Source organism: Zootoca vivipara, chromosome 3 (assembly GCF_965207765.1).
Source record: "Zootoca vivipara chromosome 3, rZooViv2.hap1.1, whole genome shotgun sequence".
Lineage (NCBI taxonomy): Eukaryota > Metazoa > Chordata > Lepidosauria > Squamata > Lacertidae > Zootoca > Zootoca vivipara.
The window spans coordinates 87,779,246-87,803,509 of NC_142586.1; the positions used below are offsets into that span (position 1 = coordinate 87,779,246).

General features: G+C 43.1%; 1 protein-coding gene across 3 annotated transcripts in view; it reads right to left on the bottom strand.

Moving 5' to 3' along the window:
• GALNT14 (polypeptide N-acetylgalactosaminyltransferase 14) overlaps positions 1-24,264 on the bottom strand; it is a 237,126-nt gene that overhangs the window by 75,603 nt on the left and 137,259 nt on the right. For all 3 annotated transcript variants that reach the window (XM_035111477.3, XM_035111478.3, XM_035111479.3), the window contains exon 3: positions 4,629-4,727. In XM_035111477.3, coding sequence (XP_034967368.1) covers positions 4,629-4,727 — 99 coding nt within the window. The remainder of the gene's footprint in view (positions 1-4,628; positions 4,728-24,264) is intronic.

Consider the following 24,264-nt stretch of genomic DNA (forward strand, 5'->3'; position numbering starts at 1 on the left):
AACATTTTCAAAAAATTTCTGGCATATTCAAGCATTTCTGGGGATGATGGCTTCCCTTGGAAAATAAAATTAGACCCAAGCTCTGCAAATCTGAAAATTCTCCACAGGCTGGCTGTTCCTTATATTGCCAGACTCTAGTCAGTGATGATAAGCAAAGATAGAGTCAAGGCACAGAAAATAATTTCACATAAGTTTAAATCCTGGATATCTCTTACTACCATCACCTCCCACATCGCCCAGTGGGAAAGAGTGTGCAATTTTCATATTTGAAGTATTTGAAATGAATCATTTGTGAACAATCTGCATCCCTGCAATTAATTGCTCCAGAAAGTGGTGGGGTCGTTTTGCATAATGAATGAGCTTGGTAATTGCACGATCTGTTCGCAGAGGACTTGCCAATATGAAAAAAAAAAGGCGGGAAAGGGAGCTAAACAACATCAAAATGAATCACATCCTCCGAAAAAGAACCCCATCAGCATTCAAGAACAGGGAGGTTGTGCCCATTGAAGTCCCCAGCAGGCATTCAAAAATATTGAAAGAGTCGGAAATCCACATGAGTCTAAGCACCGTTCCTCACATGCAGGAAAATCATTGTAAAATAAAAATGGACAACGTCAATAAAGCTAGGTCCATCATCTACCTTGCCGCAGAAGCACCTAGCGTGACAAGATATTCTTCACATGCACCCACAGCATGAACTACTGGGGAGTGCAAGAAACAACCACGTGTGAGGTCAGAGATCAACTGCATTGAGGTTAGGGGTTGGACTCAAGGGGGCGAGATGGAGGAGGAATGGTGGAGATTCCTGACGCTGCAGGACAAGAAGAATGCAGCATTGATTAACAGCAGGGCTTTGAGGAGTTTGAGGGAAGTCACAGCTCAGAGGTAGACGAACAGAAGAGTTGGGAAGTGTTCGAAGAAGGGGAAGGGGAGCAACAGACACGTTGTCACTGGAGAGTGTATCTGAGCCCCCTTCTCCCAGAACTCGGCGCTCGTTAAAGAGTGCAGGAACAAAGGACTCAAAGACAATTGGCCACGAGAGGCCACCGTAAGGGGAAGTGCTGTTGCTAGGAAGGAGGTAGGAGGAGCTCAGTTGGAGCAACGCATTTATCGGGGCATACTGCATTCTTTTGTGCCTTGCTGTTATGAATTAATAAACTCATTAAAAAGGACTCTACCTTGTTCTCTCTGCTTCTTGCTGCCACCAAGGGAGGAAAAAAATTCCCGAAGCCTTGACAATTGGTCTCCCCCTTCCAGTGATGGACCAGACTAGAAGGAGGAAGGGCCTCTTACACTGGTGTAGTTGCACATGTTGCGCGCACACACACACACACACACATGGAATATTATTAATATTAATATATATTACTTATTAATATTAATATTTAGTACTTAGAATTTCTTTTTCTTTTTTCCCCTTTTTAAATTTTTTATGCTTTATTGTCCATACTGTACACGAATCCATACATTAAAAACAAATCTTCCTTATTTTACATAGATCAATTTTTTCCAAAAACACAAATCCTACAAAAGAATATAAGTCTTCCTCTGGCACATTCATTTGACTTCCCATCCTTTCCCAATCTTTCCCATTCTAATAAACCTATTGCCTCAACTTATCTTTATCTTACTAATAAAATATAATATTCATACCTATATATTCTTATTTTTCCCTTTTAATTTAGATTATTCACAGAGATTACTCAAAGGCTACTACCGTATTCAAATTGCAACAATTGTTCTTTAAATACTTTCTTAGAGGTTCCCAGTTTGAAATGAACTCCTTATCCTTAATCCTTTCTGAGAGACTGTCTAATTGAGTATATTCTACCAGTTTTGATAACCATTCTGATCTGGTGGGAACATTATCACTCTTCCAATACTTTGCTATGAGTATCCTTGCAGCAGTGGTGGTATACAAAAATACTTTTCTTATTTTCTTAATGACATCTGGACCTGTGATACCTAATAAAATTATTCTGTTTTTTTCAAGAAAGTTACATTTAACATTGTTTTAAACTCTCTCTATATATCATTCCAAAAGGTTTTAACCTTTTTTACATACCCACCACATATGGAAAAGAGTTCCATCTGATTCTCCACATCTCCAGCATATATTAGAAACACTTTTATACATTTTGGAGAGTTTCCTTGGGGTTAAATACCATTGGTATAGCATCTTTTGGAAGTTCTCCTTTAACGTAGCACATGCTGTAAATTTCCAATTGACATTCCATAGATGTTCTGATTGACTCATCTCTATATTATGGCCAATGTCTTGGGCCCATTTTATCCCTTCCCAGTCAAGGGAGGAGCCGGTATGTTTTAGAAAGAGCTTTGGTCTTAGAGTTTACTAAGTCAGATTCAAATCTGGAAGTCTCCATTGCAAATCCTTTCTTTTTATCGTTTTTAAGAATTTCAAATAATTGATAGTATTGAAACCAATCCGACACCTGGTCTCTTATTTCTTCGAAATTTTTTAACTCTTAGCTGGTTTTCTTCTTCTTTTAATAATGATTGATAAACAGGCCAATTTCCATTTGTATTCTTCCTCTTCACTGCAAGTGCTTCAATTGGTGAGATCCACCAAGGCACTTTTGGTTCGAGAAGGTTTTTATATTTTTCCCAGGATTTCCTGATGATATGGTCCAGAAAGTTTCTATGGGCTCCAACCTTCCAATAACCCAGGTAGGTATGCCAGCCATACCTGTTGTTGTACCCTTCCAGATCTAACAATTCTGGGTTTTTGAGTGCGCACCACTCCCTTAACCAGGTAAGACAGGCCACCTCATAATACAGTCTTAAATCTGGCAGTACGTAGCATTTCTTAGGGCTGTGCATGGACCCCACAATGGACCCCTGGATTGGGCCAATTTGCTCTGTTCTACCCAAGGGACCATCCACCTCACATTGGAGCTGTCCTTGAAGCAATTGGAGAGGGCAAAGCTAAGAGTTTTTAAAGAATTTTAAAAACCCTATATTTACCCCTATTTTAAAACACAGTTCAGAGGTGGATGGCGGATCCAATCTTGCATGAAGAATGGTCTTTGCAAGCTTGCAGTGAAGTATTATCTGCCCAAAGCTGAAGGTACAGACGAGGAGGTTCTGGCCCAAAATAAGAAAGTGTTTTAACACGGTTTGGACGGTTTGTTTGTTTTAGCTGCAGAAAAGGAGCACATTTTTTCCCTTACATAATATGTGCACATGCTGTTCCTGTCATTTACACGCTTATTTTACGCATGCACCTTACGTGCCTAATTACATCACCATCTCATATTTCCAGCTACACATTATTTTGCCAGCTAAACCATTTTGTATCCAATTGCACACCAAACACACACACACACACACACACACACACACACACACCATGGGCACATTTTCACAGCACTCTTTTAAGGCCGGCAGGTATTCAAATGGCAGATATGGGGTTGAGGTTTAGGGGTTTGCCTAAGGTTTGAGGCTGAGTTAAAACTTGAACCAGGAAAACTCCACAGCTAACAATCTTAACTGCACCAGTTCCCAGTCCTCACAAATAACACAAGACAAAAGTGGACAGCAATATAGGCCAAACGCTGTGCAGGTCAGCGTCTATACACGCAAGGTCAACAAAAATGGGCTAAAGAAGAGAGGGCAGCCATCCTGTCTCTTTGCTGTATGGTATGCATAAAGCGGCCAATTTCTGACAATCTCATCTTATGCCTTTGGTTGGTGAGGATGAGTTGCAGTGATTTTTCCTGATATAATTTCAAGCCTTTCACAAAAATCAATGACTGTTATAAATAACACTATGACAACATCTTCTCTCTTGAAAGTTTTCTTCCTCTGAAAAAGAGACAATCTTTCTCTCCATTCTTAAGATCACTATATATGTGTGTGAATTTACAGAACTTTGAGCTTACCTTATGATTGCAAGGTGGCCTAGTGTCATGTGTATGGGCTCCCACAGGATTTTTTTGGGGGGGGTGGTGGGATGCAAAGTAAAATACTGAAAGCAGGCCAAGCTAGAAAAATATTGCTGGCACATTTTGCCCTTTATCCCAGGTTCTACACATGCTAGAAACCTGTTCTTAAAAATGAAATCTGGGAGTCTGGGGATTACGGTTCATTTAGAGCAGGCATCGCCAAACTGCGGCCCTCCAGATGTTTTGGCCTACAACTCCCATGATCCCTAGCTAACAGGACCAGCTGTCGGGGAAGATGGGGATTGTAGTCCAAAACATCTGGAGGGCCGAAGTTTGGGGATGCCTGATTTAGAGAGCAGGTAGCTGCTCCTTCCTCCCCATGTTTTCTGATCTGATAACGTCCCACAGAAGGTGCTATATAATGTTCTCTTCCCCCAGGTTTTAATTGGAGTGTAGGAATCTGGGGGCTACTGGAAAGATGAGCGCACAGCATTGGTGAAATAGTTCCCAGAACAAAAGAAAGGAGACTTGCAAGCATCCCAATATGAAAGTAGGCCAAAAAAATTCTCTCCCCTTTGCTAATATTTAATTGCAATTAGTGGGGAATGGTAAAAAAGGAAGAAGATATGGGAGACAATTTTGGCGCAGCACTAGTTAATAATGCACTTGGCATCTTGGAAGCCATTTGACTGTCAACTTCACTGTCATATGACTCCGTCTTACCTTCTTATGGTTCTTAGTAGCGTGGACCTGGCCTCATTATGGAAAGTGATGATGATGCTGGTTGGTGGCAGATCTGTGCGATAGTGCAAAGTAGTGCATCTGAAGGAAGGAAGAGACAAAAGTATTGCTCAGGTTATGGAATCATTAAGAGCGTGGCATTCAATAGATTTCCTTCCCAGTAGGGAGGTGCTAAGTGACAACTAAAACCCATCTGTACAGCCCTGAAATTTGTGCCATTCATTCTTCATTAAAGCAATACTAAGTGAACATAGGTCCAATGAAATTAAACTGGGTTTGATGAGACACAGGATTGCATTGTGAAAGATTATGCCATTCTTCTAAAGAAGATGAAGAGCCGCTGGTGAGAAGTCCATCAGCACCTGAAACCCAGGATGAAACTGTGTCACTTATAGGACACTCTGTTTGTCCTATAAGCCAACCAAGATGTGCATCCTTGCCAAGCCCACCATAGCTTCTTTGCTCAGCCTCAGTGCAGGGCTTGGGCTGGGTGGAAAGGAGAGAAAAAGCTCAGTGTCACCTATGTGTTGAAGGCACTCCACCCCTAGTTTCCACATCATAGAATCATAGAATCATAGAGTTAGAAGAGACCACAAGGGCCATCCAGTCCAACCCCCTGCCAAGCAGGAAACACCATCAAAGCATTCTTGACATATGGCTGTCAAGCTTCTGCTTAAAGACCTCCAAAGAAGGAGAATCCACCACACTCCTTGGTAGCGAATTCCACTGCTGAACAGCTCTTACTGTCAGGAAGTTCTTCCTAATGTTGAGGTGGAATCTTCTTTCTTGTAGTTTGAATCCATTGCTCCGTGTCCGCTTCTCTGGAGCAGCAGAAAACAATCTTTCTCCCTCCTCCATATGACATCCTTTCATATATTTGAACATGGCTATCATATCACCCCTCAACCTTCTCTTCTCCAGGCTAAACATACCCAGCTCCCTAAGCCGTTCCTCATAAGGCATCGTTTCCAGGCCTTTGACCATTTTGGTTGCCCTCTTCTGGCCACGTTCCAGCTTGTCAGTATCCTTCTTGAACTGTGGTGCCCAGAACTGGACACAGTACTCCAGGTGAGGTCTGACCAGAGTAGAATACAGTGGTACTATTACTTCCCTTGATCTAGATGCTATACTCCTATTGATGCAGCCCAGAATTGCATTGGCTTTTTTAGCTGCTGCATCACACTATCACTGTCACTGCAAAGCAGAAGAGAATATGTGAGTGCCAACCTCAAGGCAATATAATAAAATACGAAAGCAGGGAATGCTCTGTGTGAACAGCACGTGCTGCTTCATTTCCATAATAAGAGGTGTTGGGAACCCAGCCTGGACATCATGTCTTCTGCCTCAGCTACAAACAAGTTGATAGTTTGGAGCAATAGCAGCTCGGACATTAAGATTGAGATCCTGCTCTTGAGCAAAGCCCAGGGGGCAGTAAACTAAGTCGGGGCTTTCTTGGCAGTGGCACCTTCTTTATGGAACAGGCTGTTTCATAACTATTTCAGTTTTCCCAGTTACTTAAGATGCACCTTTTTGCCCAGGCTTTCTGATTCTGTTGAAGTTGCCTTTAAGGGAAATTCTTTCTTTCTTTTTAGTCCCCTGCTTTGCCGAGCAGGTTATAGTATATATTACCGTATCTTACTGCTCTTGTAATTTATGAGCTTTCTTGGAATTTTAAGAGTATTTTTTTTTTATTAATGGTTAAGTTTACGTCCTTTATATGATGACTTGTGAACAGCTCTGTGATATGTAATAAATAATAAGTATTGTGATCAGTACTCCAGTAATCTTTTGTTTCATAATTAATCAGAAATGATCTTACTCATAAGCAGTTTTGCTCATTCCTAGAAAGGTCACTCAAAGTAATTAGAGGAGATCACCTCTTATGTCTCAGGATTTTGTTGGTCTTGTGGGGTTCTCCAACATGTATTATGGGACTGGGTGAATTCATGTAAAGTACTACATTTGGGCAAAAAAATGAAAGGCACAAATACAGGATGGGAGACACCTGGCTTGAGAGCAGTACATGTGAAAAGGATCTAGGAGTCTTGGTAGACCACAAACTTGACATGAGTCAACAGTGTGATGCAGCAGCTAAAAAGGCCAATGCAATTCTGGGCTGCATCAATAGGAGTATAGCATCTAGATCAAGGGAAGTAATAGTACCACTGTATTCTGTGTGGTGGAGTCTCCTTCTTTGGAGGTCTTTAAGCAGAGGCTTGACAGCCATATGTCAAGAATGCTTTGATGGTGTTTCCTGCTTGGCAGGGGGTTGGACTGGATGGCCCTAGTGGTCTCTTCCAACTCTATGATTCTATGATTCTATGACATTTCATCAGAGCAGAAGGTATGAGCCTTGGCTGAAAGATGCTAGAGTCTACCAGATACTAGGACCCAGGAGACTACCTGGGTTCAAATCCCCACTGGGTGACCTTAGGCCAGTCACTGTCTCTTATCCTAACCTTCCTCACAGGGTTGTTGTGAGGATAAAACAGGGAGGGGGGGGAACCATGTATGTGTCCACATTGAGCTCCTTGGAGGAAAAGGTGAGATGTGAAGTAAATAAATAAATTGGTTTGCCTATTCGGACTATTTTATGCCATGTTGTATGCCTTGATTTTTGAACTGAGATATTTATTGTTGTTCATTTAATGTGTTGCAAGCCACAGTCTTGTGGGAAAGTGAAAGACAATTAAACAGATGGACAATTATGATGATGTAACATTTATGTAAAGATTCACAGATAGGTTGCCCAGTTCTGGGTCCAACATCCTACACACCTTATGCACACTTTCTGGGTCCAACATCCTGCACACCTTATCCGCACCACAACTTACGTCTTTTCATCTGGAGCTTCACAGAGTCATTCTCGCCCTGACCCAAGATAAATAATTGGCTCATGCCACCCCATTGTATCCATATCCAGTGGTGTCTGCTGCTTGTTCTTTGATGTGAATGCCTTATTGTAAAAGGTGAATTACGTGTTAACCGCACAGATGGAAATCGAGCTCTTAATGACATTCTGAATATACAAGCGACACTTCCTTGCCTTTCTCTCTCAGTGATATGCACAGCCTCGTGGCAACCCATTCAATAGGCAGGGGAACCTTTGTAGACAGATCTTTCAGATGTTTTGCCTTTCATCACACAAAAAGGGTTTTCCTCAAAGCCTTCAACACTAATTGCTTCCTCTTTTACAAAAAAAGGAAAAAAGCTCTTTTGACATGTTTTGTTGGCTCTTTACCTTCAAAACTGTGCTTCCCAAACTACAAGCCACAATGGGATGGTGCTCCCTATTTGTATTAACACTGCTCTGCTCCCCTCACATTCATCTCTGGGACTGGGAAGGCAGAGGGGGAATACTCCACTAAACCTAACTAAAGTAAGGTGGAAAACCGTGTGCAAACTCAACTTCTTCCTCTTCCATGTATCTGGAATAACATGCATTTAGAGGTAGCCTGGCTCCCAGATGGAGCTGCCAAAAGATGGTGGGAAAATCTAGAGAGAGGCAGTTAGTGTTGTATTTATGTCAGAGAGATTAATAACCATATAACTTTTAGAAAACATCTGAAGGCAGTCCTGTATAGGGAAGGTTTTTTATTATGTTTGATGTTTTATTATGTTTTTTTATATCTGTTGGAAGCTTCCCAAAGTGGCTGGGGCAATCCAGTCATATGAGTAGGGTACAAATAAAACAATAAATGGTGGTGGTGGTGGTGGTGGTGGTGATGTAAGAGGCACTGCCTCTAACAATTCCCCCAACAATAAAGTTATGTCATTGAGTAAACCACCTCATGCTTTGAGGGTCACTGCAGAAATCTGAGGCCACATTTTAATCTGAAATAAACACCAGCTTTAGTATTTGATTCTGGATTCCAAAGCTTACAATCCAACTTGGGAATCCAAAAAGCATGAAATCTTCCATTTGGCCTTACATCCAGCCTTTCCTGAGCTGGGAAGACCAATGTTGCTATGCTAATACAAAACTTGGCTAAAGTCACTTTTCCATAGACCTGGAATTACAAAGTTTGAAAGTTGGGGGGATGGGGTAGAGCTGTCGAGTTCTCCCTTTTTTTTAAGGGGCATTCCCTTATGCTGAATAGGCTTCCTCGCGAGAAAAAGAAAAACTTGACAGCTTTGTGTAGAGCAAAGGGTTAGGGCAGGGGGAGGAATGCAGGGTAGGGAAAGCATGGATTGGCTCTGCTAGTGCATTCAACAGGGCCCCAAACCTGTAGTTACCCTGCCCCACTCCCAAATGTCCCAGTAAATGACAGAGACACTACTGACAGGAGTGCAGTGGCCTGGCACCAACTCACTGCCCCAGTTGCTCCTTGGTTATAAATCCAATATTTGCCATGGCTACTTTTTATAGCTCATAATAACCAATGGTATAGGTGCTCCCGAGGAAGAGTCAAGAGTGGGTTGAAATAGGGGAGGAATAGGTGACCTGCCCCTCTGCCTTCCTCAGCAATGTATTTGAGAGGAATATAGGACATGCTATTTGACCGCAATCAGTTTTTACAGACTGAGTTTAAGAATTTCCTTCCTAAGTCAGAGTGAACATCCATCTAGTCTAGAAATTTGCCTCCCAGATGACCCAGCTGGTTGCCCCTGAAATGCTCACGAGCAAAGCATGGAGAAGATGCTCTGCTTCCTAGTTTATTCCAAGCATCTAGTAATCAGTGATATACAGCCTCTGGCTGTGGAGCTTAATAGTCATATAGCTGTTGATAGACCTGTCTTCTTTCATGAGTTTGATCATAACTTTTTAAAAGGCCAACACAGCTTCTTGTGACAATAAATTCATGATAAGTTCATGATGTGTTACATGAAGATATATTGCTCCCTTCTGACAATCAATTAGTTTAGATCCAAATAAAGTCACTAGCTTTGTTTATGCTCAATTTATGCCTCTCTCTACTCAAGCGCTTGTCACATCTATGATTCCAAAACTATATTAGGGCATTGGCAACTGGCACACATCAAGACAGACTGCGCCCCTCTGGGTAGTATAAGAGCAATCACTATTTAATACAGACCAGACATTCACTATCTTAGTTCTTTTGTTTGCTGGATTCTCTTCCACCTAAACAGTCAGCGTAGCATATTGGTTAGAGTGTTGAACTGGGACCTTGGAGACCAGGGTTCAAATCCTCCCTCAGCCACGATGGCCTTGCCTAACCTAACAGTTTTCAACTATTTCAAGCAATCACCTTATATATATTACAGCGAAGTGAAACTAGGACAGAAGGACTGAAGCCCAAACTCACTGAGGTCTGCATTTGTAAGTTTGTTAGGGCTGTTCTGTAGCCATTTTGAAACAGCAAAATAAACTAGTTAATCTCTGGAATTCATTAAACAACCAGAAAAAGGGATGCTATGATTATGGGAGGGAGACAGTGGCAGCTGTACTGTACAGGGAGAAATATTGCTGGGAAACCTCTCTGAGAAGAAGCAAGCGGCTAATTTAACAACTCTCACTGTCTAACTTTAATACCTCCACAAAGAGAGCCAGCTCCAAGTTTGAAGTGACCTCCTACATCATCATTGGCACCCTCTGGGAGGCACAGTTGGTGACAGGCACCAATAGCAGCAATGGTATTCCAGTCAGCACCAAATGACAAACCCCATTTAAATTTTCTACAATACCCCGGATGCAGTACCACTCAGGGGCATTGTGGGAAATTTAAGGGGTGGCTCCTCAGACCTAGATACCTTGCACTGATTGGATGACCCAGCAGACTCTGGCAGCTATTCAAAGATGCCATGTTCTGATGCCAAACCTGCCCGCAAATCTAACTGCTCAATTCTAAAAAGATAAAAATAAAGTTCACAGTGGAAAGCCCCATCGTTTGCACATGTGCCTGTTAAAAATGCCTGCCTACCTTCCCATCCTAAGGGTTTTCTGCTTTGTGCGTCTGTGTATGGAATTCTAGGCATTTTCTTGGAAATTGGAAAGCTTTTGGCGCACCAGACTCAAATATCCTTTTTAATTGAACCAGCCTTTTCTGTCAATATTGACTCCAGCAGGGCAGAAGGGATCACCCAGAGTTTACTCTCATGTTTGATTTATGCTGTACGCACAGGTTAAAAAAATGGTAAAACAAGAGATATAAAAGCAGAAATCTCAGAGGAGACCTCTAATTGTTTTCCGTTGTGTGTGGTTATAATCCAGCACAATAATGCAGAGACAAGCCGTGCAATCTATGTGGAGTGAGAAAGCATAGCAAATTATGGCCAGAGGAGCCTTAAAGCTTAGGCAAAAACCTCACAGTGCCTCAGGAATTGCAATGAAAGGCTTTGCTCAGACATATTTATAGAACAAGGAACCACGGACAGGCATGTTAAGACTTCTCATTAACTGACTTGCTCTGCAATATTTCAGAGGAGGATTTCAATGGGATTTAACAAGCCTAACTGTGTGCAGGACTGCAGATCAGGTGAAGTCACTGTGACTTGGCGGGAGTGACCTAATGCCTGTGGCTTAAACAATCTTAGAAGTTGGCAGAAGTTATAGTCCCATTGTCTCCTTAGAAATCTATCAGGGTATTTGTGTGTGTGTGTGTGTGTGTGTGTGTGTGTGTGTGACCGTACCTTTATAAAAAGAGTCCTATTGGATCAGGTGACAGGTGCATCTAGTCCTGCATCCTGTTCTCACAGTGGCCTACCAGATGCCTATGGGATGTCCACAAGAAGGACCCGAGCACAACAGCACTCTCCCTACTTGGGATTCCCAGCAACCAGTATTCAAAGTCAACGGTGGAAGCAGAACATAGCTAGCAAAGCCAATTGCCACGGACAGCCTTAAGGTAAAGGTAAAGGGACCCCTGACCGTTAGGTCCAGTCGTGACCGACTCTGGGGTTGCGGCGCTCATCTCACATTATTGGCCGAGGGAGCCGGCGTATAGCTTCCAGGTCATGTGGCCAGCATGACAAAGCCGCTTCTGGCAAACCAGAGCAGCACATGGAAACGCCGTTTACCTTCCCGCTGTAGCGGTTCCTATTTATCTACTTGCATTTTGACGTGCTTTCGAACTGCTAGGTTGGCAGGAGCTGGGACCAAGCAACGGGAGCTCACCCCGTCACAGGGATTCGAACCGCCGACCTTCTGATCAGCAAGCCCTAGGCTCAGTGGTTTAACCACAGCGCCACCTGGGTCCCCCTACCAACCATGAATTTGCCTGATCCTCTTTTAAACCCACCCACCCAAGCTAGTGGCCAATGCTAGTTCTTGTGGGAGCAATTTCCAGAGTGCAATTGTGTCGTTGAAATTCTACTCAGTATTGATCCAGAGTACATTCCAAAGTATAGGTAGCAGAGTAACAACTTAAACCACATTGCAGGAGTCCCCCCAAAATAGACCAGAGGCAATTAATATTTCATCCAGCAGAGCTTTACTGCTACTGAAGGCAAATGAGCATAATGGTCACAAATCCAATGCATTCAGGATTGGCACTGTCCATAAGAAATCCAGTTGCAGCAGACTTAACTTAAACTTACGATAACTTATAATAAGTCTACAACTTAATGCTAAGCATACTATGTACAGAACACCACACCAGAAGGAAGAGAGATAGAAAGTGAAAGTGAAACCCAGGCTCCTTCTGGCCTTATTTTGATAGTCAGCATGACCTTGACAGAAGAGATAAGAGAACCAGTTCAAGCCAGCTGTACAGAGCTTCTCTGAAGGTATAACCCAAACATCATGAACCTTCTGCTTGTTTCTTTCACACAGAGAAGCTTTCAGAAGCTTCCATAACCATTTTGAATTAATTAGAATAAAAAGATCTCTATAAAGGTAAAGGGACCCCTGACCGTTAGGTCCAGTCGTGGACGACTCTCGCTCATCTCGCTTTACTGGCCGAGGGAGCCGGCGTACAGCTTCCAGGTCATGTGGCCAGCATGACTAAGCTACTTCTGGCAAACCAGAGCAGCACACGGAAACACTGTTTACCTTCCCGCCGAAGCGGTACCTATTTATCTACTTGCACTTTGCCGTGCTTTCGAACTGCTAGGTCAGCAGGAGCAAGGACCGAGCAACGGGAGCTCACCCCGTCGCGGGGATTTGAACCGCCGACCTTCTGATCGGCAAGCCCTAGGCTCTGTTGTTTAACCCACAGCGCCACCCGCTATACATAAGATCAATACTTTCTGGACTAAGAAATGCAAACTCTGTGCCATGTGAAGTAGTACCTTCTTTTATCTATCCTGAACCTTCCAATATTCTGCATCTCCGTATGTCTACAAGTTCTGTATCATGAAATAGAGAGAGAAACTTTTCTCCGTTTACTTTCTCTACACCGCACACAACTTTATACACAGTTTCATCCTTGACAGTAGTTTGCTTGGCTTTTTTATTGCTGCTTTAGAGTTTGCAAGTGCGTTTAAAGCTGTGTTTTATTATTACATTATTGTTGCTTCTAATATATTATGTAAGCTGCCTTGGGAAATAGTTCAAGAATGTTAAAAATAAAGAACACACCCAATCCGTGTGCAGCACTCAACCCACATTTAATGTACAAAAATGCCTAAGTCAGAAATCAAAGCACTCTAGGCAAAACTGTGCATTAAATGTTGCTTGAGCTACAGAATGAATGTGCGCTGAAGCAATCAGCACTGCTTTGGCGCATGACAAATGCTTCATGGACTCACTTGGCCTACAGTTACACCAGGCCACTCCCGTAATTTGACCCGCACATTGTTCTATGTTCGTAGGGTCATCCACCTACTCCCAAGCAAGCTTACCTTTGCAAGGCGGGAGAGGGGCTGGCTGCAGGAAGAGCTGGCGGGTGTCAGCAGAGCTCTTGCAACCTCATCCACAGATACTCCCAGAGTATCCTATTGCCCCGGGGGATGCACACACAGACTGCAGCATCCAATGCCTTCCGCCTCCTTGCTGGTTTATTAATTTAGTACTATAACAGCATTATATAAAGTAGTATTATATAAAGGAGCTGTGAAAATAAAGGGAAATTAAAAAGTGGGGATTGGAGAAAACGGAATTAAGGGGAAAGGGGGTCCTGCAACAATGCAATTATAATGCACTTCTTTTATAAATGAGAACTTGAACTAGGCAGAAAAGAGCTGCCTTGAATGCTACATGTGGATAAGGACAAGGCATATGAGAGCAATGCTCTTACCAACACTGCTGGCTCCCCTGCCGATTGGACTTTCCCCCAATTAAATAAACGGTTGCATTGAATAACTTCCTGCATTGCAGAGCATGTAATATTAGATAAAGATATTATTGAGTCAACAGTGTGATGCAGCAGCTAAAAAAGCCAATGCAATTCTGGGCTGCATCAATAGAAGTATAGCATCTAGATCAAGGGAAGTAATAGTACCACTGTATTCTGCTCTGGTCAGACCTCATCTGGAATACTGTTTCCAGTTCTGGGCACCACAGTTCAAGAAGGATACGGACAAGCTGGAACATGTCCAGAGGAGGGCAACCAAAATGGTCAAAGGCCTGGAAACGATGCCTTATGAGGAACGGCTTAGGGAGCTGGGTATGTTTAGCCTGGAGAAGAGAAGGTTAAGGGGTGATATGATAGCCATGTTCAAATATATAAAAGGATGTCATATAGAGGAGGGAGAAAGGTTGTTTTCTGCTGCTCCAGAGAAGCGGACACGGAGCAATGGATTCAAACTACAAGAAAGAAGATTCCACCTAAACATTAGGAAGAACTTCCTGACAGTAAGAGCTGTTCGGCAATTTGCTACCAAGGAGTGTGGTGGAGTCTCCTTCTTTGGAGGTCTTTAAGCAGAGGCTTGACAGCCATATGTCAAGAATGCTTTGATGGTGTTTCCTGCTTGGCAGGGGGTTGGACTGGATGGCCCTTGTGGTCTCTTCCAACTCTATGATTCTATGAGAAAAGCAGTGCCAATGAAATTAATAATTCAAACTGGGGTGGGGCAGGGGGGATGTGAAATAATAGAAATATTTGGGGTGGGGGTAGTATTGTTGAAAGAAGGCCCTAAGGAGCAAGGGGTGGGGGAAGAGAGCCCTGAAATCATAGCACACACCGTTCCCATGTGCCAAATTAATCTCAAAAGAAAAGATCAGATCAGATTTGAAAAAGGAAAAAAAAACATCAGATCTGACGGCTCTGTACAGTCTGCACCAAACTTCCAGAAAATTGCTTTCTCACTGCTATTGATATACAATTATATTCTAAATGCTCCCAGATGTGTGCCCTGCTATCTTCTTTGTACGTAGCATCAAAAAGTGTCTCCTTCCAAAAAAGAGAGGGAGGGAGGGAGAGAGGGGGGGGTTATTGGCGTACTGATAGAGACAGAACATCCCAGCCACTAATACATCAATTATGTTGAGAGTTGAGAGCCAGCTAGTGCAGAATTGGATTTTCTATATACCTGCTGCTACCTCAAATGCAAAGAACGCTCCTTTCCTCAAGTCATGGGGCGGGTTCACTCCTCACCTTCCCTGCCCTGGGGAGAGCTCAGCAGTCTGGCAGCAGGGGATAACAAATTATGCCAGAACAGGGAGGTGGCCATTAACAGGAAAGGGTGCAGAAAAGGGCAGCAAAAATGAACAGGGGTTGAAGCAGCTCTCTGATTTTATTTACATGTATTTTGTTCTCTTCTTAAATTTGTGTATTGCGCTTCATCCAGAGATCCCAGAGCAGTTCACAGCATGAAAATACAAAAAGAAATACACAATACACAATAAAAACAAGATGAGGAAAGGGTTACCCTTCGGGGCCTTTCTATTTTAGAAAAAAAAAACGTTTAGTGGAGGGAGAGAAAATTCTCCCATTCTCGTAGGATTAGAACTTGAGGTCACCCAATGACGCTGAATTGACATGGAGCCAGGGAGGACAAGGCTAATCATGGCTGATGAATACCCCCCCCACACACACACACACACACTGTCGGAGGCAAAATACCTCTGAATGTGAGGTGAGCTGGAAACTCTGGAAGGGTGGGCTGCCATTTTGCTCAGGTTCTTGCTTCTGGGCTTTCCACAGGCATCTAGTTGGCCACTATGAGAACAGGGTGCTGGATGAGATGGGTCACTGGCCTGATCCAGAAGGGCTGTTCTTATGTTATGTTATGTTCTTAAGTCCCCACTCTCTCTTCTCTCTCTCTCTCTCTCTCTCTCTCTCTCTCTCTCTCTCTCTCTCTCTCTCTCACACACACACACACACAGCTTATCAATAAAGTACAGCATTCACTGCCATGAGACATGGTGAGGACCACCAACCTGGGTAGGTTTAAAAGGGGCCTTCACAAACGTAGGCATATTATTATTATTATTATTATTATTATTATTATTATTATTACCACCCCAACAACTTTTCCCCTAACAGGTACTCAATGCAGCTTACAGATAAAATTAAGAACTGCTAAAAACATTTTAAAAATCCAACCATTTAAAAAACAATCAAGCATTAATAGAATTAAAACCAGGTATGATCTGTTTAAAAACATACAGGTAATTATATTTATACATTCCTTTGGCTGTGTGAGTTCTAGTCTTGCTTCCAACATTTGACACACTGACCACTATGCTACCCTGCCTTTCACATTTCACGGTGAATGGCTACATGGTGACTCCTTCAAGCCCCCTGTCACAAGAGCAGCAGGAGAGGGGGGAATCCAGTGTTCACATCAATCCCAAGTCGTCGTTCACCCTAGGCCTGTTCACCGGTTACACTGATCACAGATAAGTGTACTGTACAAGCGTTTGTGTGAAAGAGCCTATGCTCAGCAATTCTATACATAGCCTGTACGTCCATTGAATCCTGCATGAGTGTACAGCCCAACTAACTGTTTGTGCAGGTAGACAGCTTTTCCGCTCATTGAATAATAACACATGAATATCTCAACCAACCTGAGAATGTGGAGTACAGGTCTTCCAGGGCAACATTTCAAAGGCGCTGTAGAAATGTGAGGTCTATCTAGTAGCACTGAAATGTGATGCACCATGAGTGGGCCAAGTGACACATTGAGAGGAAATCCTTCAAAACATGAAACTCACGTATAAAGGGCATTTGACGACACTGGGCAAGCTCATTGGATCAATAGGTTTATCACTTAAGAAGATGGGGACAAAATGCTCTTTAAGGCTTCTCCTAAACAACCCCTGCCCATTAACCACCCTACCACTTGAAAAGGCACATTGCCGCCGAAGCTGTTGACAAGCGGTTTTTTTGGCACTCGCTTGGATAATAAAACCACAGCTTGGAAAACATTAAATTCAGCATGTCCAGAATTATTCTGTGTGACAATTACATCTGGGGTAATTTCAATTTAATACCTCACTGCGAGTGAAAATTGCAGCATGCAGCCCTAAAATTGCTGTAATAATGAAAATAAACCCACTAAGAGCTGCCTGTGCTACCTCGGGCTGTCACTGGATAAATGTTTTCTGCTGCTTATGGTATTTCATAGGTCACCAAATTGCCAACACATTTTTTTTATTATTTTTTTACAAAACCAATAAAAGTTCAACTTTCCTCCCCTCCGCCATTCCCAATTGTTCTTTCACAAAAAGAGGCAATTCCAGTACACAATGCTCCAGACTGCAGCTGGAGATTTTTGTTTTTGTTTTTGAGCTTCAGGCTTTGAAATCTTACAGTAGAACAGGGATGGGGAACCTGTGGCTCTCCAGATATGGCTGGACTCCAACTCCCATCACCCCCTGACCATTGACCATGCTGGCTGGGGCTCGTGGGAGCTGTAGTCCAACAACATCTGGAGGGTCAGAGGTTTCCCCACCACTGCACAACGAAGATGCATTGTACTACATTTTCACATTCTTGGATCTCACTGTGGGACGACATCTTTGCTACTTGTATGCAGGAACTTCCAACAGTACAGAGAGAGGGAAAGAGGGAGAGAAGGTTGAGGGTGCTGATTCAAGGAAAGAGAGCTCATTACAGCCCATTCTCAGAGCCATTTTAGATGTCTTTTAAGTCGTTGACACGTGTTCCATTTGATTTGTCTGAATTATTTATTTCCCGGCAAAGATACATCTGAGATTAAACTTTCCTCAAATAGCCCAGCCTTTCTAAATGGCACTGGGCATTTGAGTATACAGCCTTACATGGAGGAACTCTCCAAGATCTTTATCACAGCAACTTCTGCAATCTTAGAGGCAAGAAAAATGTTGTTGTTTTTCACAACTGGAGAAGCTGCAAACCCCATTAGCTCACAATGACTCCAACTATACAACGATTTGACTATACAATGACATGAGTCAACAGTGTGATGTGGCAGCTAAAAAAGCCAATGCAATTCTGGGCTGCATCAATAGGAGTATAGCATCTAGATCAAGGGAAGTAATAGTACCACTGTATTCCGCTCTGGTCAGACCTCACCTGGAGTACTGTGTCGAGTTCTGGGCACCACAGTTCAAGAAGGATACTGACAAGCTGGAATGTGTCCAGAAGAGGGCAACCAAAATGGTCAAAGGCCTGGAAACGATGCCTTATGAGGAATGGCTTAGGGAGCTGGGTATGTTTAGCCTGGAGAAGAGAAGATTAAGGGGTGATATGATAGCCATGTTCAAATATATAAAAGGATGTCATATAGAGGAGGGAGAAAGGTTGTTTTCTGCGGCTCCAGAGAAGCGGACATGGAGCAATGGATTCAAACTACAAGAAAGAAGATTCCACCTCAACATTAGGAAGAACTTCCTTACAAGGAGTGTGGTGGATTCTCCTTCTTTGGAGGTCTTTAAGCAGAAGCTTGACAGGCATATGTCAAGAATGCTTTGATGGTGTTTCCTGCTCAGCAGGGGGTTGCACTGGATGGCCCTTGTGGTCTCTTCCAACTCTATGATTCTATGATTTATATGACAAAACACTTGCGGACAAAATCAAATTCAGGACTTCCCAATCCAGTGTTCTTAACTCTCCTAAGCAAGAACATTTTCCTATTACCTACTTCAATACCAAGTTTCTTTTAAGCGTGGATTCCCACTGCAATTAATATTGCCAACTGAGTGCTACTTCTAACATTTTACTTCATGAGATGAAAATTCCCTTGTGGGTCTCTCTAGTTAGTTAACAAAACTCAGCAAAAAGAAAAGAAAAAAAATGAGAACACCAAGCAAAAATAATTCCAGGAGGGCTCGCTGTTGGAAGCCAGGGAGAGAGGTAGGAAGTTGGACAGATTGCAGCGTAGGCCTGCAACCATCTCCCCTGGCGTTTATTTCCAATCCAAAATAATTTACACTTTCAAAAAGAAAAACATCCCTGAAATAGATGCCTCTTTATATAACTCTATTTCAAGTACACCTTCTCATTTAGTGAGAAAAGGAAATGTGCCTTATTCAATCCGTATTGCAGGTTAACTGGCCTGGTGAGCAATATAATTTCTAACGAGGGACACATCCAGAGACATTTCAGCTATTTTAGATCTTTCTGTTTACTTACGTAATTCTTGTTTTGTGGTTTTGGCAGAATCATGAAGCAAAGGACTGCTGATTCGTGGCAAGAGGAGGGCTGCAGAGTTCTTTCATCCTGGATGCTATTTAGATGCCCTTGTATGCCAGTGCCCTCATTAATACATTATTGTTTTAGTTCTTTGGAGGGTGGTTCAGTTTCGAAGACTGGGAAATTGCAGTTGCCTAATTACCTTTCTTTCTTTCTCCCTCCCCCTCCCCCCTCCCTTCCCCTCCCTCTCCCTCTCCCCTCCGACACTTTCCCATGTTGGCTGAGGCTGACAAGAGTTGACAACCTGGAGGGCACCAGGTTGGGGGAGACTGGTACAGAACTTGATACCATATCCCCAGAATCCGTATACAATCAAGTCTCTCTCTCTCTCTCTCTCTCTCTCTCTCTCTCTCTCTCTCTCTCTCTCTCTCTGCCTTGTTAACTTTCTTTAAGAGATTATTATCATTCTCTCTCCCCCTCCCTCGCCACTCGCCTCATTCCTGCTCATTATTCCTTTCTGCTTCAACAACACTTGCTTGCCAGCAGCTCTGCTTTTGCATTTTTAACATTCTCTGTGCGTACCCAACACTCCTTCACACAGCCAGAATCACACAAGAGTGTTCTGCACATCTCCCCTTCCAAGCAGCCTCCATGTCTGCAGAATCACGTCAGAGAAGCCCCCCCCCCCTGCACAAAAAGAATCTCAGATGCGTTGAGCCTGTGTGGCATAGAGGTTAGAGTGTGGCATAGAGGGAGAGCAGGGTTCCAACCCCCATTCGGCTTTCAAGCTTACTGGGTGACCTTGGACCAGTCACTGCCTCTCAGCCTAAGCTACCTCGCAGGGTTGTTGTGGGTCTTACATGAAGAAGGGGCAAACCATGAATGCCACTTTGAGCTCCATGGAGCAAAAGTTGGGATATAATAATAATAATAATAATAATAATAATAATAATAATAATAATAATGATGTTATTATTTATACCCCACCCATCTGGATGGGTTTCTCCAGCCACTCTGGGCGACTTCCAACAAAATATTAAAATACAGTAGTGTGTCAAACATTAAAAGCTTCCCTAAACAGGGCTGCCTTCAGATGTAATACGAGTAGAGATGGGAAACTTCAAACCTGTGGTGGAACAAACATGTGGTAGAAATGTGGCACTCAAAATCTACCTGGCCTCTCTGCAAGCCACATTCCACACCAGCCCAGTTTTGCAATCTCCTTTAGTGTTTTTGCCTGGCTGGAATATGTCATTGAACTCTGATAATGGCATTTGTTTGCCTGGATGTAGGATACAGCTGGAGGAGAGAGTGTGTGCAGAAACTAGCCTGCTGTACAAAGGTACAATTCATATTTGCTGTTTGCCCACATTTGCCTCTGACCCCCACACCCTAAAAGTTTGCCCAGAAAAGAATGTTGTCCTCAGAATGAAATTGGTTCCCCCATTCCTGGTGAGAATCTCTTTATCTACCCATGGAGCCTGTCAAAGGCGCTCACTTTTGTCCTCCAGCTAAGGGTTTTATCCATGGGACAATGGGGAGGTACGAAATACACCATTGATTCACATTCAAGGCAATCTGTGGGCAATGGTTTTAGGGTTAAAGCCCACAGAACCTCAGATAACACCTATCAATTCTCTGGGGAGATTGACATCAGTATTTCAATAAGCAGGGCTTCAAAAACCCCGTCGATAGATCTGAAGCCTCAGTGGTTCTTGCAATGGAATAAACATTATGAGGAGACTTATGGAGATGGGGACTAAAATACCTATAAAAATTGTCATAGGTTGAGAATGAGTATCTCAGAAAATGCATATCAGGAACCAGTTGCTCTACAGCAGGCACCCCCAAACTTCAGCCCTCCAGATGTTTTGGACTACAATTCCCATCTTCCCCAACCACTGGTCCTGTTAGCTAGGGCTCATGGGAGTTGTAGGCTAAAACATCTGGAGGGCTGCAGTTTGGGGATGCCTGCTCTACAGCCCTGTTAAAACTAAAACTAACAAGTGGGCCCTGCAATAAAATCTTGCACCGTGGAATATTCCTCCTCAGGATATTCCATTTCATTCTCCCTCCCATCCCCTGACTCGGCATGTCATACTCATTTCATTTGCTCAGTCTCCATTGGACTGGGGTTTTCTGTAGGGGGAGCATTCCTACCCCTAAACATTTTTTTTACTTCGCCAAGCATCCGGATGCTTCCTGTCAGGGTTTAGCCATACCCAGACCTGGAACCTGGGGTCTCCTCAGAAAATGAGCAGGAAGTGGACAAACATGCAGGGACCATCACCAGGTCAGCTGATTCTCAGATCTTCAGATGCCCAGGCCAAAGCGCTGCACAAAATAGTGGGCAGAAAGGTCACCTGATAGCACTATGATGACATCATCATGGTGTCAGGTGACTGGCAGGTGGGCAGCTCTGTCCGCCTGTCAAAGTTGGCCCATGAGGAGTGAGGGTGATAACAACCTGGCCTGCTGACCTAGAACCATTCCTCGTCCTTGATCTAAATCATGTCCATAGTCAGAGGCAAAACTAGGCTTTATTTCACCTGGGTGAAAGACCTAGTTTGGCCACACACATTTGTGTACACAAACACACACACGGCCTGGGAGCCTCAATGGTTTCACTCGGGGCAAAAAAAAAACCTCAGCTAGCCCCCACATAGTTCCAGCACTGCTGTACTCTAATCATGCAGGAATTGCTGTAACTTTGCTGAACTCAGGAAACCAGAAGAAAAAGCAAAAAGAAAAAAAAGGAGAGAGCTCTGTTGTATACTGAGAACAACCCTCATAATGTGAGTCATCCCTCCCCTTTCTCCTGTCCATGTTTGACCAAGAGAGACACATCTAGTGAACTGGCATGATGTTTTCTTTATTTTTTTTTAAAAAAACATGTCATCTGGAGTTGAACCTGAGTTGGCTAGGTAGAGAAATGCATAGTGCCGTAATTTGTATCCTTAAGGTTAAAAGGAATCGGCAGTCAAGAACAGCAGGAAGCACAATATTTTCCAGTCCACAAAGAGAACTGTGGTGTCCCACCGCAGAACCCATCTGAATCAGCCACATGCTGAGTAAAGGAAAAAAATATGTCTTCATTGAAATAAATGGTTTACGAGCTCCATACAGAGAGTTACCAGCAACCTTCCCCTTCCTTTCTGTGTGGCGCTTAAAGGAGGCTGAATCCTGGATTTGTCTCTTAGACCAGGGATGGGCATCTTCTGCATACTTGGGCAAGGAAGCAATGTGTTCACCTGAGAGTAGCCAAGAGCTGGAAGGGCATTTCCCTTCCAGAGAAAAGGACCTTTGCATACTTGCAAGTGGTCTGGCTCATTCAAAAAGAAAAAGAAGATGGCACTATAACTGCAGTACATAAGAGATTCACAGTTATGGAGCATGCCAGCACTCAAGCATAGCCAGAGTTTGGATTGCATGCAAGATATAAAAGCGAAATGTAACATTATCATTTTTATTTCCCTTACAAGTGAAATGGTGGGTGTTTTTAAAACCACGTATTAAAACTTGGCATGAGCACCAGGGATCCAGACTGAATTGCTCTAGAGGCTGGATCTGAGCCTGGGCTGCAAGCTGGCCAGTGATTATTGTGGTTGTTTAGTCATTTAGTCATGTCCGACTCTTCGTGACCCCATGGACCAGAGCACGCCAGGCACTCCTGTCTTCCACTGCCTCCCACAGTTTCGTCAAATTCATGTTTGTAGCTTCGAGAACACTTGTCCAACCATCTTGTCCTCTGCCGTCCCCTTCTCCTTGTGCCCTCTATCTTTCCCAACATCGGGGTCCTTTCCAGGGAGTCTTCTCTTCTCATGAGGTGGCCAAAGTATTGGAGCCTCAGCTTCAGGATCTGTCCTTCCAGTGAGTACTGGAAGGATAATTCTTCGGCAATCACCAGTGATTATTAGACCATGCATATAATATTGAGGGGCCATTTGCAGAGATGGTCCATTCACCTCTTACCTTAACTATGCTGGGGGCTGGAGGAGGCTGAATAAGGGATAAGCAAAGACTATGTCTATAAGAAGTGCGGTAGGGATCAAATGGCATGAAAATGGCCACAAAAGTCAAGAGTTTTCATTGGGTTAAAAGGGGACTGGAAAGAAGAAGGTGGAGATCTGCTTCATCTTTCCCCCATATATATTCAAGCTGTACACAAAAGGCCTCTTGAAATTACACACCCTATTTGTGGACAGAGAAACTAAGTAGGGGTAACATTTCACCAAATTTCTTCAACTGTTTTTTAGGGGTGAAACTTTGGGGCTCATCATTAGCGGTGCCAGTAGCACAGCTTCTTTCTTTTCCCCAAAGGCTCTGCAAAAAAATGGCAACTAAAAAAATGGTGGAGAAAACTCTGCAAGATGCTTTTCTTCTTATTCCAGGGGGTTGAGGGGGAAAAAGAACTTTTCAGAAATATGTATTCTGTGACATTTCAGCTCAGCTCTAATACAAATATATAATCAAATGTTAGCCTTTCAAGTGAAAGTTTAGAAGTGTACATTAATCTCTGAATGCATTGGATGGGCATATAAATAAATGTCTAGAGAATATTGGGGTGTCATATTTTACACTTCGTAGAATTCCTCCTGGGGCTTCTCTAAGATCCTGTCCTGCCATATAAATCTCTAACGTCAACAACACATAGCAGCTGCATCAAGCTGATTGACGTGACAAAGACAAACTACACCGTGGCCCAGCAAGCGCTTCATCTAACCTTCTGCAGGTCCACAGCTCAAGGTTTTCTGACTCACCTTTGTAGATCTTTTCTAGGGTCTTGGCAACCAAAAATTTCATGCCTCTCCAGCTTCTTTTAATCAGGATTGCATCACATATTTCTTGGTGGTTTTTCCACCGTTTCTTTAAGTCTCTAGTGCATCACATATTACTGCCCTTTAACATTGATTAAATGCCAACTGTGTGCCAGGCATTTGAGTCTTAAGACACATAGAAAGGTAACACAGAAATTATAGCATGTACAAAATTTGGAACCACTTATGTCTTAGTGTACAGAAGTATCTCCAAAGCTGGAAATAGACTATAATTTTCTTAGACAGGTGACATGATTAGAGTTTCTAATGGGCACGCTTGTCCCACTATGGTCACTGTTTCTGTCTAAATCTTTGCCACATTTCAAAGAGTTGCAAAGCCTGTTTGATCAATGATAACTGGAAGAGAAGAGAGTCTCTTAAATGCTCCTTTTTCTATCACAT